This window comes from Anser anser, assembly GCF_964211835.1.
Source record: "Anser anser genome assembly, chromosome: 13".
NCBI classification, from domain to species: Eukaryota; Metazoa; Chordata; class Aves; order Anseriformes; family Anatidae; genus Anser; species Anser anser.
Genome location: NC_139734.1, coordinates 20,907,156 through 20,920,982, shown reverse-complemented (window position 1 = coordinate 20,920,982; position 13,827 = coordinate 20,907,156). Strand labels below are relative to the sequence as shown.

The following is a 13,827-nucleotide window of genomic DNA, read 5'->3' as shown; positions in this document are numbered from 1 at the left end:
TAGATCTGTTGCCATGAGGGACTGAGTGATTTTCTTCTATTATTTTCATAGGGCTTAGGTCAGAGCATTAATTCAGATAACAGAAGAACTATTATTAAAATGCAGAGCAGATGTTGAGTTAAACTCTTTCAATTTTGTTTTTTTAAATGCAAATTCAAATATTTCCCAAGTTTATTAGTGGGAGTTTTTTTTGTTGTTTTGAATCTGTAATTGACAGAAATTCTGGAGTTGCTTTACTGATTGACTGTGCAATTCCAGCAGGTTTACAGCCTGCAGACGTTTTTTTTTCTTTCCTAGCCTCTGATAGGACTACATGATCCTGTAGTTTCTTAGTTCTCTATAATGTCTTGAAGATATCATAGGTAAATTATCTTATTTTAATAAAATATTTTTAAGAAATTCATAATAAATTAAAAATACCTTAGCTAACTTACGTCTTTTTAATATATGTAGTCATTCAACAAAGAAGAGGATAACTCACCGTAGTGAAGCCCAGTGAATGTAGGTGAAGTTCTCCTCGGTTCTTTGTGACTTCCATGGAAAAGAGTGAAACCTTCTTGGAGTGGTTTTGCCAACAGAAGCATTAGGTAGTAGAGCTAATTTTTAAACATTTATGCATTTGCCTTCAGGCACCCAAAAGTAAAGCAATTAGTGTCAGTCAGGAATTGGACTGCGTTCAGCATTCACATTTTGTCTTCCTGTGTTACACTTAGAAAGTCGCAGCAGAGTTTGTAGTGCTAAAACAACTTAATCAGGTTTAAGTGACCAACATAACTTTTTTGTGCTTTCTCACTTTTAAATTGTACTTTCCTTCTTGTATCTACTGAAAATTGGTATGCTGGCTTGGTACCACCTTGTACTGAAATAGGTTATCCGAATTACAGTACATCTGAAATAGTTTAATGATATAAAAGCCAGGCCTTTCCTTGAGGACTGTTGTACCTCCATGGAGCATCTTCTGTAGGCTGTGTCGTTTTGCTCTCTGCAATATTATCTCAAGGACAGTTATTGTGTTAATTGGTTCATGCTGTGACTATTGCCATCCTCTTCCACCTATTTGCTGCATCCTGGGGGTTTCCAGTGCTAGGGTAGCTCCTGAGCATCCCCAGGGCCTCCTGGGGACGTTCTGGGGTTGCCGGGGGTGTGGTGAGATGGCAGCGGTGAGTGCTCCGCAGTCAGCGTATGGCAGCGTGCTTAGTGCACCTCCAATTGGAAAGTTAAGGCAGTGAGGTTAAAAAAAAAAAAAAAGTTCATATGAAGCTGTATTTGAATTTAAGCTTTGTGTAACATAAGCTATTTTTTTCCAACTTTAATGTTCTAAGTAGACTTGAAGCTATCATGACCAAGCTTAATGTCGGTAAATTGCATTGCAAGTGACATGATTTGAAAGGTTAAGCAGACAGTTCTTTATTCCCGTTATTGCATTGTATTTTTGCTTATTGTTGACATGCAGTTTTTCCAAACAGACAATAGTTGAACCGTTCTCTGACTTGGAAAGGAGATGACATATTGGCTGACATCATGGGGAATTCCTGTAAATAAAATTGAGGTGTTTTTTGCTGAAATAAAAAGGTCATTCATTGTCTTGGAGTACTTATACATTGACTAGATTAGAAATTAATTTATCATAATGAATGACGAAAGCATTAAAGTTGCGTTGATCGTAAAATCCTCCCCCGTGTTTTAGATAGAACTGTTGTTCTGGGTGATTCCTGGCTTTTTCTTTACCATTGGTATTTCAAAAAGTGTTTGTAATATGGGGAGGTTTTTGAAAGTGTGCCATTTTAAAAAGATTTTGAAAGTGACTAATTTAATCCCATATTTGATCAAGCACAATACTATAGTAAAATTCAGATTGTATTGGAGTGAAGTTTTTATTTCTACATTGACTCCCTTTTTTCATCTGTCTCAGGTGGTAAAGCTGGCAGCTGTTTCTTCTGGTCTACCATTTGCATGTACTGTATACGCAGCAACAGAAAAGGAACCCAAAAGTCAGCTGGTGAAGCCAAATCAAGTAAGAGTTTGTCGTTCTTGAAAAGAATGCTAGACAAATCTACAAATATCTTTCCACTGATTTTTATTACCCAGTAAATAAAATACATACTTGAGTGTTACGTGATACTATACATTACCTCCTAAATAATTGGCCTCTACAGCACAAATAAAACATGAAGAGAGTAAGTTAGTGAGGTTTTATCTCATTTTGATTATTACGTTATTTACAGACTGAAGCCAGATAAAGTAAAAGAGTATAATACTTGCTCGTAAGTCTTTTCCTCTTGTACAGTTTCTAGCAATAAATTACATGCATCTTACAACTCTTCTGGCTTATGCTTTTTATGAATAAAATATATTTTTATCATACTCAGTAATTCTACTTCTTGGAACCTGTACAATACTTCCTGTTTTTATTGCTGAAGAATTAACCTGTAGTCACACTTGTGTAATGCAAAAAGAGCATGCTTTAATATGCAGACATTGCTGTAATTGGAAGACTAAAGATTTGTGGTCTTGAAAAACACTATTCAGTGTAAATAAATACTAGTCAGTGTACGAAACAGCCTCCCTGCAGTCCAGTTATGCTTTTCTTTCCAGCTTCCAATTTACAGCTCACCACTTCTGAAATTGAAATACATTGAAGAACAGCCTGGTCACCTGCAGAAGCAATTCTCTTCAGTAAGACAGGCAACTGGCCGCTACATTGGATGGTGTAAGGTAAGAAGTACCTGCATCCAAGGTTTCCTATAATTTCTGACAGCACTGGACTAAAACCTTCAAACAACATCATACTTAACTGTGGTTTTTTTGTGTTTCTTTTTTTTTTCTCAGTTTCTTGTATTAGGAAAGACCTGTAATTTAGGATGCAAAAATGAACCCTTCTCTCATTGTTCTCTACTGTTCTTTTAAGAGGGAACCTGTGCATTCTCCCTGTTTTCCGAATCAAAAGGCAGGGAGATCAAGTAGGTCCCTTTCAGTCAATACTCAAGTGGATCTAGACCAACCCACAGTGTCAAGTTCAGAAATACCTATTGCTTGACTCTGCAGCAAGAATTACATAGGTTACTTCTTGCCAGCATAACTCTGTTGCATTTGGGATTCTGAAATCCCAGGTAGAGTCTCCATGGAGAGAGATTGCTGCTTTCAAAGGACGGGTTAAAAGACCTGATTCAGGTACTTTAGGAAAGACAGACTGAGTGAATCCAGTATTACAGCTAAAGCAGGATATTACTAACTGTTCGTCAAAAATATGTCACAACTCTATTACTGAATATTCTAGTCACAGAAGAAGATGTGATACCTGTCACCGTTCTCTTGATTGCTAGTCAATGGCAGCTTTTTACCCTGACTGCTGTTAATATATGAAATGTTATGCTTGTATTTTCCTATTACAAACAAAATAGACCTGAGCAGAAAAAGATAGAAACCAAAATGTGTATGTGTATTTTCTGTCAATTCCACTTCCATTGGTCTCTGAAAATTCTGTTAGTGACTACATAACTGAAACCAGTTAGTTATAAGTCTGCATCAAACTTTTCCATGCTCTTAATTGCGAAGTGTCAGAGGTTGACTAGCAGGGACCTCTGGTGGCACAAATTCAGTGTTACTACAAATACTTTTTCAGTGATAAAACTCATGATTCTTTTTTATTAGTCTCATAAAGAACATGTACTTACTTGATTTGTGTAGCAATCTGAGGACAAATATACTAATAACAGGATAAAGAAGAACTTGTAATTAGGTTGACTGATTTGAAAGGAGTAATGCAAACTAGTTGAGTGCACTTCTTAAACCAAATGAATATTGCATATCTTCAGTGAAACTGAGCACCATTTTCACAATCTAAAAGACAAAGTCAGAGAAAGTTATCCAATAAAGCAGGGAAAGAGGAGATTGTATTTTATAATTGAGTTTTCTTATGTTACACAGGTGGCGTCCAGATGTTTTGCTGCACTACAGTCTTGTTGGTTAAACACAAAGATGTTAATTTTGAAAATGCTCTCATTATATTAAAGAGAAATTGTTTAATTACATATGGATGGAAGTTTTTAAAAAATACAAGTTTGGTAGTCAAACAGAATAGTCTCAATATAACTACTCTAGAAGTTCACTAATCTGTTCTATTGGGTTTTTTGTTTGTTTTTTTTTTTTTTGAAAAGTTACATTGTTTGTTTATCTCACTGTTTTGAGCCTTATGTACCTACTGGCTAGTTCTGTACTGAAAACGTCTACTTTTGCAAAGTATTGACGTTTATTTTATTTTACTTTTTTATAGGATGCTTTTTTGTGTGTTAAAAATGGAATAATGGATTCAATTCAGTTTGGGAAAGGTAGGCCTGTCACATAGTTCTGAACTGAACATTTTCTGTTGATTCTTCTAGCAACTTAGAAAATCGGTCAAAACAGTAAATTGTACTTAAAGAGGAAAAAAAGGGATGGAAGGAGACTGCGCTGGGATATTTTTGAGATTTTGAGAGGTGTAAAAAAAGGTTACTAGAGCCACTGCTAATTCATTATATCACTGTGGAGTTTCACTTCTGTCCTCAAGTGAGAGAATCAACCAACTAAGTAGTATTTCTTATTCCTTTGATTTTTCTTATTCCTTTGTTTTTTTCCATGTTTTGAGATCTTGTGATATATTATTTTTGCAGATTTAGAATTTTGTGTGGACTGTCAAAACATTAGATTTTATTGTGATTGTGATGAGAGAAGGTACAGAGAACATCTCCTGTTGCCTTGCTCTCTGCAGAATGTTTTTTGAAGTTTGAGGAAGGGAGTGACTCTCGAGTAGGTAGCACATAGGCCGTGCTAACTCTTATTTTAATTTGTAAACTTTTGAGTATAGAGTTAAATAATTGCACAAGTCTGAAACTACAGATAAGAGTAATTTTCTGTAACAGTTATATACTGGGAAATTCAAAAATATTTATTGTCTTAATTAATCTGTATTAGCTCACAGTAAAATCCCAACTTAAAGCTGTTTTCCTTTTTGTTTCTTAAGGACTAGCATTTTATAAAACATCAAGTACCTAAGGAGGAAAATTGCTGAGTTTCCTGCTGTGCTTTGAGGACTGGGATTCTGGTCCTGGCTAACACAGACTTCAGATTGTGCATCTAGAAAATAAGGCATCTTCATTCGTTAACACAAACTCCAGTGTTGGAATGTTTTCAGTTTTGGATATTTATAATTGTACTTCCACCTTTATTTCCTAAGTTGGAATTAAAAGATAAAGAGTAATGTTGGATTACTGTATTTTTTTTTTTCCTAAGATGCTTATGTTTACCTGAAGAATCCACCACCAGAATTTCTTCCCAAAGTTGGCATAATTACAATATCAGGCCTAGCTGGTATAGTGCTGGCTAGAAAAGGTAGGATTGGGGTTTTGGTTTTGCTTATTTTCATCATTGATGTGTTGAATATTTAGCATGTACTAATTTTAATGGTCAAAAAATTTTTCTGAAATTGAGGAAAAACCTAACTAGTACTTAAATAAAATCCTTCCTGATAAATTCACAGGGCATCATTAAATGTTTCTTTAAGATGCTGACTGAGACCCACTAGAGCAGGATTATGTAGCCGGTTTTGATGGTGGAATTGACAGCAATTCACTTGATTTGAGTTTGTTCATTATTGGTTTTCAATGTGTGTGTGTATGGGAAGGAATTTGGAGACAAATTAATAAGTAAGATTGTTGAGTATAGTGAAAACAAAGAGAATCTAAAGAGAAGTACATACTACAGATTGTTGGCATTTGGCTACCAGGTATGAGAGAATATATATCAGGAGGCAAGACTTTAGCAACTTTGAAGTTAAAAGGGGAATTTCAGACTTAAAGCATCCTCTTTTTTCAAGATAAATATTAAAGGAATAATACTTATCCTGCTAGAAAATACTGCTCAGAAAATGTTCATCTATAATATCTGAGTGCACATGTGTTTTCTGAATATTTTGCAAAGCAAATGAGTTCATCAAGATTTTGGCAGATTACTAAAGGGATTCTTATTGTATCCCTATTGCTTTTCAGTGGACGGGCATTTAAAAAAAAAAAAAAAAAGGATTTAAGAATCTGCTATCAGGGCTTCTCTTCTTGTCAGCAAACAGAAACTCCTGAGAATGGCCCAGCCATTCTGACGTTGGAATAAAGAGGCCCAAGTTTCCAGGTTCCTGCCTTCTCCAAATTCTACATACAGTCTGCGTCCTTGAGAGAGCGTGCATGGAACTACTGAAGAACCACTGCAGCTCCTAACTGACACAGACATTCATCTCATTTTTCGCGGTTTTGGAAAATCTGGTCTGGGATTGCTTCTCATTCAGGAAACCTACTTTGAGAGTACCAGTTCTTTCTTGCAAACCTGGCAGTTTACTGAACTGTAATCACTTTCTGCATTCCCTCCTTCTGCCATAGTGGGGATAAATTGGATACAAACAATAGTTAGGGGTTAAACAATTATGTTTAATTGATACTACCACTTAGCTTTATGTTACCTTAGTGTCTAATTATTTGAAATATTTGGGTTTACACAGGTTCTAGATTTAAGAAAATTGCTTATCCATTGGGACTTACTACTTTAGGAATTTCAGTTTGCTACCCAGCTCAGTCAGTACTAATTGCTAAGGTAAGTTTCCTCGTGTTTTAATATTCAATATTGAATTAACAGTGAATTTAGTCACAGCATTACAGTTTCACTTGATTTAAGTGTCAGTCTTTGGGCACCCTTATATTACTAAACTGCTAAGAGTTTTCATTTGTTTGTTTGTTTTTCTTATATACAAATCAATGAGGATTACAGTTTCTCCAGAGTCTTTGGGAGACTTCCTTGACTCATTGTTTTAAAACTTACATGTCAGGGTTGGAAGACTCAGAAATGAATAGGAATGCTACACTGTACATCATAACCTAGCTCGGGAAGCTAAGTCCTTGTTTCCTGTCTGCTTACATTATGCTTCAGCACATTTTTTTGTGGTTGCACTGTGAAATACTCTTTATCTACAGAACAATTCTAACATTTCCCTTTATTCAATGCAGTATTATAAATTACTTTTCTAAAATGTGAAAGACTGAAGGATTTGGACATTTTAAAGCAAAGAATTGTTTGCTTCCATGGGCCAGGTCATCTTTTGAAGTTTTTTTCCCTTTTGTATTACTGTCTTTGATCACGTCCAAAATAGTGAGACAAGTCTGGATTCCTTTAAAGCTGGTGTTCCAGTCTATTGTGCTAACATTTACAGAACACTGTTCTCTGACAGGGTTTTGATTTTATTTGGAGTAGATGTATATATCTTTATTTTGAATAGATATGTATATATATGAATGCTTCCTGTGGATTTCTAATAGCAATGTAAATGCTATTTAGGATTTGCTTGACGTAAGAGAAATAGGGACTAGATTTTGAAAAGCAGATGGTTACAATATGTCTTAACTCAGTATGGTGTTGAGCATGTTCTCATCGAAATAAGATGTGTTGCATTCGAATGGTTAGAGCTGTTTTTAAATTGCGGGTTGTTTTTGTTTTTTTTAAATAGGTAACAGGGAAAAAGGTGTTTTCTGCAAGCCATCAAATCTATGGGGCGGTACGATCACTGTGGGCAAAAAAGGAGGATGTCTCCAAGGTAGACTTTCTGAAGTAATGACCATAACTCATAAATGCAAAGGGAGAAAAAAGTAAATGAGAAGGTCAAGTACCATTGTGCTGATAAGTATAATCAGTAAGATTACTGATAGCGTTAAGGGAGGCGCAAAAACCCTTCTCATATTTTTGTAATTTCAGTGTTTAGTTGATGTAAGATTTGTTACACCTTTCAGACCAATAGACACTCAGATCCTCTGTATGCTTCCACAAGCACAGATGCACAAGAGAAGAGTGAGTTTCTCTTAGAGCTCATTTTGAGCTTGGCAAAGTTAACCCATTCTGTTTCAAGGTTTGGTCCTAAGGAGACCACTGAATTTAAGATAGAGAAGATACATAGAATTAGCACAGATATGATTAATTTGCTTTTAAACATATCAGTGAAGGTAATTCCACAGTCCTTTCAGGAAGTCTCTTTAAATTACCCTGTGATTTAAATTGTGTTTGTCTTGGATTGAGCTTATTTTTTTTCTTGTCCTGTTCTTGTTGCAGCCATAGTGAATAAATGGTCATTATCCTCTTTATATTGATCTATTGCATATGGAAAATTTGACATTATCTTCTCCATAGAATAACCTATTACTTTATGTTACTAGGGAGATATTGTCTTTCTATCTTCTGTTAACTAAGGGTAGTAAGTGTTCTGTAAGATCTAAATATTATAATATCTATAAATATTATATAATATCTAAAAAACAGTGACTTCATTGTGAAGTAATTTGAGGGTCTCAAGTATAAACAGTATCAGACTGAAGTATGCACTCATGAAATTGCTTACATGTGAATTTGAAGTTATGGTATCTGAACTGGGGGGAGGTTTTATGCAGGTTTCTTTATGTTTGTTTTTGTTTTACAGCTGTATCCACTGTACGCAACTGACTAATATTACCAGCTGTATGTCATTGTATGATCTCATATCTGAAAATAATTTAATAAAAGATAAGCTTTCAGATAACTTAATTTTGCAGTAATGTATTAAGCATTTTATTCATGTTTGGTTCACAGCTGCAGCAAGAGTCAAAATCAGTTACACAAGAAGATAAGAAAAAGAAAGAAATTTCTAATACAAAACCTGAATCTGCTATTGAGTCAAGATCATTTAATAGAACAGAATCTTCTCCAGTAGAGTCTTGGAGTACTAAAGATCCGGTGCCTTCATCAGGTGAATTAAAAATTCAAACTGTAATCTCAGTTACAACATGCAAATCCGAGGCAGGTTCCAAATTCCTTGGATTTGTTTTGTAGTTACTCTTGCTTTAAAATGGAACAGGCTGTCATAGTGCATTATTCTTGAAAATATATTAAAGACAGAATCATTTAATAACTATATCACAGCCTCAGGGAGATAATTTTCTCACTGTGGAACCTGTCAGAGTTTGAAAATTATTATATATTTTTTGTTCTTCCTTAGTAATGTTTTCTTTCATTCCATACGGTGTGGACCATATTGCTAGCAATGAGATCATGTCATCAAGTACTTCTCTAAAATACCTACTTTACATTATCTTTCTATGCCAGAATTTAGGGATTATTGCTGGGTTTTTATTTGTGAAAACAACTAATTTGAATTAATGCTCATTTTTCTGTGTTCTTTATCTTCAGATGTTGGTAAAAGAGGAATATGTAAATGACAGATGAAGCACTGGATTTTATTTTGCTAGTTTTCTGCAGTGGTGCTTCCCATGCATCTTGAGTGCCTGGGATAATTGATGAGAACATGTCACAGCATATTTAATGTACAAGTATTTTGATAGGCCAGTTGCTAAGAGTAATAGCAGTAGAATTGCCTATTAAAGTAGAATTGAACTTACTTCAAAATATTGTCAGATTTTGTAAGGGTGGGTTGAAAATTTTACTTGACATGCTTGCTTCTTTCTGTTGTGCTCTTTACAAGAATGCTTTTTTTCTGGAAAGCAAAGAGAATATATTTGGATTATTCTTTCCCTTTCTTTTCACCATTAATACAATCACATTTTTCTTTGCTTTGCCCCTTCATTTTTTCTCATTTAGTTTGTGGAATGTTTTGATCTAAAGCTGTTTTAGATCTCTTTCACAGTTGGAATTAGTTCACATCCCTAATACAGACGTTCCCTAAATTAATCTGGTTTGTCAGTGAGCTCTATTTTCATTTGTCCAAACAAGGCAAAGTTTTTAGGGGAACATAGCGCCGTTTGTTAAACCAACTGATCATGTAGCTGGAAAAGATGTGGAGCAGTGTTAAGTGGCACAGTCCTAGATAAACCTGGCATTATATACACAAAGATCCTCCATAATGACAGTATCAGTAAATGTGTCAGTGTTTGTGCCTTGACATTCAGGTTGAGTGTGAGGGCTACGCATTTTACTAATCTTAGTCTTTTTGAAGTCATAAAGTGAAACTATGTAAGTGTGTTTTTCTTCATTTGGAATCCTTACCCCCTGGCTGTGAGCAGCTGTGCAGCAGCTTCAGGGAAGATTCAGCTGTGCTGGGGGGTCGGCTGTGCTCCTGGGAGCAGTATGGGCAGAAAGAATCAAGACTTCTTCCACATCTTAAGCTTTCCCTTCCTTTCTATCTGTAGGGCAAAGCATCACTAATTCTTCTCTCACCCTGTGGTGTTCAGGGATTCCATCTGCTGTTGTATGCTAATAATTACAACATTACAGAATCACAGAAAGGCTGAGGTTGGAAGGGGCCTCTGAAGATCATCTAGTCCAACCCCTCTGCCAGCCGTTACTTCATCGGTCTGTGACACTTTCACAGTTTTAACCAGAATACGTGTGGTTTTGGTCATTCATAAGAGCTTAATAATTCAGTAATTCTCAAAATGTGTCAATAAGCTTTTTTTCTAGAGCTCAAAAAATTATTTAATATATTTTGTTAATATGTTTCTTTCATGTTTCCAACAGGAACAGGGAAGACGACAAAATTTAAACCTGACCCAAAACTTATGGACCATGGTCAGTCCAGCCCAGAAGATGTGGATATGTACAGTACAAGAAGCTAAGATGTCTGCTTATAAATCTTCGCAAAGTATTACAGATAAGGGGGAGGGAAGAAGGGAAGGAATGATCCTTGTGACTCATGCTCTGTGAGGTATAATTTAATCAGGTATTTTCTTATATCCCAGTTTGTATTATTTACTCACGTGATTCTGTTTAATGAATATTTAGTTTCTCACTTCCAATGAGCAGTGAGAATTCACTCGTATTCAGTGTTACTAGTGTGACACTGAGAAAATGAGATTTGTCAGTGTCTTCTCACAGTGAGGTTTCTCTGTGCCAAACTTGTTAATAAATGACATTTCACAAAGGAGATTTGAAAATGTAAACGTATTTCTATACTTGAGCTCAGATTTTCACTGATAGAAGAATGTGATGGATGGGGTTAGAGAGGCGTCTTTGTTTCTTTTTCACTTTCAGCTCTGGAATGAAGTGCAAATTCTTATTGGTCTGAGTAGCCTTAAAAAATTAGTTGTTTTATCATATGATTAGCGTTATCTCTAATGCTTGTATAAACAAGTCACTTCTTTTCATTGCAAAGTCGTTTGTTGTTGTTTGCCTCTTTCACAAAGGTAAATGGAAACTGAACTTCTTGTCTTGCATGCTTGTTTTGTGTTTAAATGTCACTTAAGTTGGGAAGCACACAATTGATCTCTAAAACATCATAGACTACGCATTAGTTTCTGCCTGCTTCTAATATTTTGAAGAACTGTATGCAAATTGTTTAATCCATGAGAATGGTACTGCTTCAGTTTATATAGAGTGAATTAGCAATGTTTAGGAAATGGAAACCTGCTATAGTTTGCAGGTTTAAAGTAAGAAATGCATAAGTGGTTAAAAGTGCTGACAAATCTGTAAAAACGATGAAGTAGTAGGCAGTGAGAACAGAAAGTGAGAACACCGCTATGCAGACAGATGGTTTGGTTGGAAGTCTTAAACCCCAAAGAAGCACTGCTCAAATGAACATATTTTCAGCACTGGGGTATGAAGGGATAGTTGTTCCTGTTCTCAATAAGAATAGGTTTCACAACCTGATTTCTTCTTCTCAGGCTGCTACTGCAAAGGGAGGTGATTTAATACAGGCAAACAGTGTTCCTAGTGTTACTGTGGAACTAGCAAAAGTACTGAGGGGATATTGCGTGATGGGATGTGCACAAAGCCCAAATGCTGAATGAGCAAAAGCATAAATAAGGCTTTTGTGGTGGTTCAGAAACAGATAAGTATATCTGTTATTTTGGAATCCAAATTTGGGCCTATACAGAGTCCAACACAAAGTAAAGTCAGTAAATGTGGGGTTTAAAAAAGAAGATTTCAATTAGTTAAACTTGCTTGAGACACCTGGGTTAGAATGTCATGTGTTTTGTTTCTTTAGTCACTTCTTAAGGCCCAGGAAACTGTCAGAGTTCAGGCAGCAATCAGAGGATATTAAGTCAGTCTTCACAGAACCGGACAAGATGCATACGGTGTTCCATCACAGAGAGAGCAGTAGAAAAATTAGATGGCTGGTTTCATATGCCATTTTCAGGGAAGCATTTGAAGACATAAGGCAGGAAATGAAAGTGATGAAGAGATGGTCATTTTCAAGTGCAAGACTGGATGGCAGATATTATCTATCTCCATCTCTGGCCCCTTGGTCAGATTCTGGATTAAAAAAAGGCAAAACCATCTGCTCTACACCTAGATTCTATTTAAATTCTAACTTACGTCCTTCAAGTGATGTGCTAACACAAGAAGTCAACAGGAAAGGTAAGAGATGATGCAGATTCGCATTGTTTACTGTGGTGACATTTTTCAGGACGCAGAGGGAACCCTTGCATAGGAATTAGTTTTCTGGGAGCAGGGGAAGAAGCTCCCTTAGATAGCTGTTAAGGAGCAGGCATAGACAGAGTGCAAAAAGCTTCCCCGTTGATTCCCCCCCCCCCCCCCCCCCCCAGGTTCTCTGGGATTTCTCTGTTCCACATTGTCTTCTACGTGAGACAGTGATTTTGTTTGTTTGTTTGTTTTCTATCAAGAGTTTTTGTTCAATATCCCACAGTCAAAAGCCTGGGATTAAAATTAGTGGCTTGGGTTTCTGCACTCAAATACAGCCACAGAGGATCTGCAGCCAAAGAAAACAGGACAAAAAAGTGAAAAGCTTTGCATCCTGGCTGGATGTGTTGTCTCCTTTCAGAAACACCATTGGTGTTTCTGTATCCTGGAAAATAGATAGATTAGTAGTGGAATATGTTAGTAAAACCTGGAAAATAATAGATCATAATAGTTATTTACTCACATAAACTTCTGTTGGAGTTATTTGTCTGTCTATGAGACACATGAGAAAAATTTCCAGAGGTGGCAAAAAAAAGATGCAGATTATTACAGGGAAATTTGGAATATATTTGCTAGAAGGAAAGCAGCCCAAATCAGATTACTAACTTGGTTTTGTATTGGAATGATGACTGTAAATATTCGTTACTCATTCTTCTGAAAAGTGTTTGTTTGTCAACTGTGAAAAGATGTCAACCCTCTTCAGATCTGGAGTTCCACATTTTATATGGCTTGTTCCAGATAACTAGAAGGAATTGTAGCCACGCCTCTGTATTAATTATGGTAAAGGTGCTGCACAATGGCTTTAAAAATGCAAATTCAAATGTATGTTTTGCCATGCTTTTGGGTCCTAATTTCAAATACATGTTCCTCGCAGTCTGCTTGTGGTGTTCATATTCTGTGTGAAACCTGTTAAACAATGAAAAATTAACATAGGTACACCTGAAAAGATGTATTGGAAAATGTGGTTTTATTACTTTTTACTAAAAACACTTTTAATGATACATAGTAACTTAAACTTACAGCTTAACGTAAAAGTTTGATAGTTTCTGTCATATTAGAATTAGACAGTACCACAATAGAAGTAAGAATATACATTCTATTTTTTATATGATGTAAATGATATATTTTTGAAAAGTCCGTCTTTTAAAGAACTGAGTCACATGATAATAATTTATAAATATTTTTAAATTAATGCATGCTCTTTTATTTCAGATTTATTTTATTAATTACATAGAGATTTGCAATTTGTTGATTATTTTTTTTCTTTATTTACATAAAACCAATTGTGGTACTTTACTTTGTGATATCATTGTGAAGCACCTGAAAATAAAAGGTGATAAGATGCTTTTAAACATTAAGTTTAACTTCCATGTGTTTCCTCAATTGTAGAGCAAATATTCTGTTCCTTTTCTT

General features: G+C 35.5%; 3 protein-coding genes across 6 annotated transcripts in view; all 3 read left to right on the top strand.

Moving 5' to 3' along the window:
* Positions 1–2,626, top strand: part of LOC310880990 (connector enhancer of kinase suppressor of ras 2-like) — a 186,830-nt gene extending 184,204 nt beyond the window's left edge. For all 4 annotated transcript variants that reach the window (XM_083797611.1, XM_083797608.1, XM_083797609.1 and 1 more), the window contains exons 25-27: positions 454–505; positions 1,913–2,014; positions 2,596–2,626. The gene's annotated coding sequence lies outside the window, so the exon portion shown is untranslated. The remainder of the gene's footprint in view (positions 1–453; positions 506–1,912; positions 2,015–2,595) is intronic.
* APOOL (apolipoprotein O like) lies at positions 1,352–7,627 on the top strand (the record flags this gene model as incomplete). The annotated part of the gene is made up of 7 exons (XM_083796916.1): positions 1,352–1,357; positions 1,913–2,014; positions 2,596–2,715; positions 4,274–4,328; positions 5,269–5,367; positions 6,524–6,615; positions 7,523–7,627. The coding sequence occupies 7 exons, from the start codon at positions 1,352–1,354 to the stop codon at positions 7,625–7,627; spliced, it is 579 nt and encodes a 192-aa protein (XP_083653042.1).
* Positions 7,553–13,769, top strand: LOC310880998 (MICOS complex subunit MIC27-like). Its single transcript, XM_083797661.1, has 3 exons — positions 7,553–7,673; positions 8,632–8,788; positions 10,513–13,769. Exons 1-3 carry the CDS (start codon positions 7,644–7,646, stop codon positions 10,608–10,610), a joined length of 285 nt encoding a protein of 94 aa, XP_083653787.1. The 5' UTR covers positions 7,553–7,643; the 3' UTR covers positions 10,611–13,769.
* Positions 13,770–13,827: the final 58 nt, after the last annotated feature.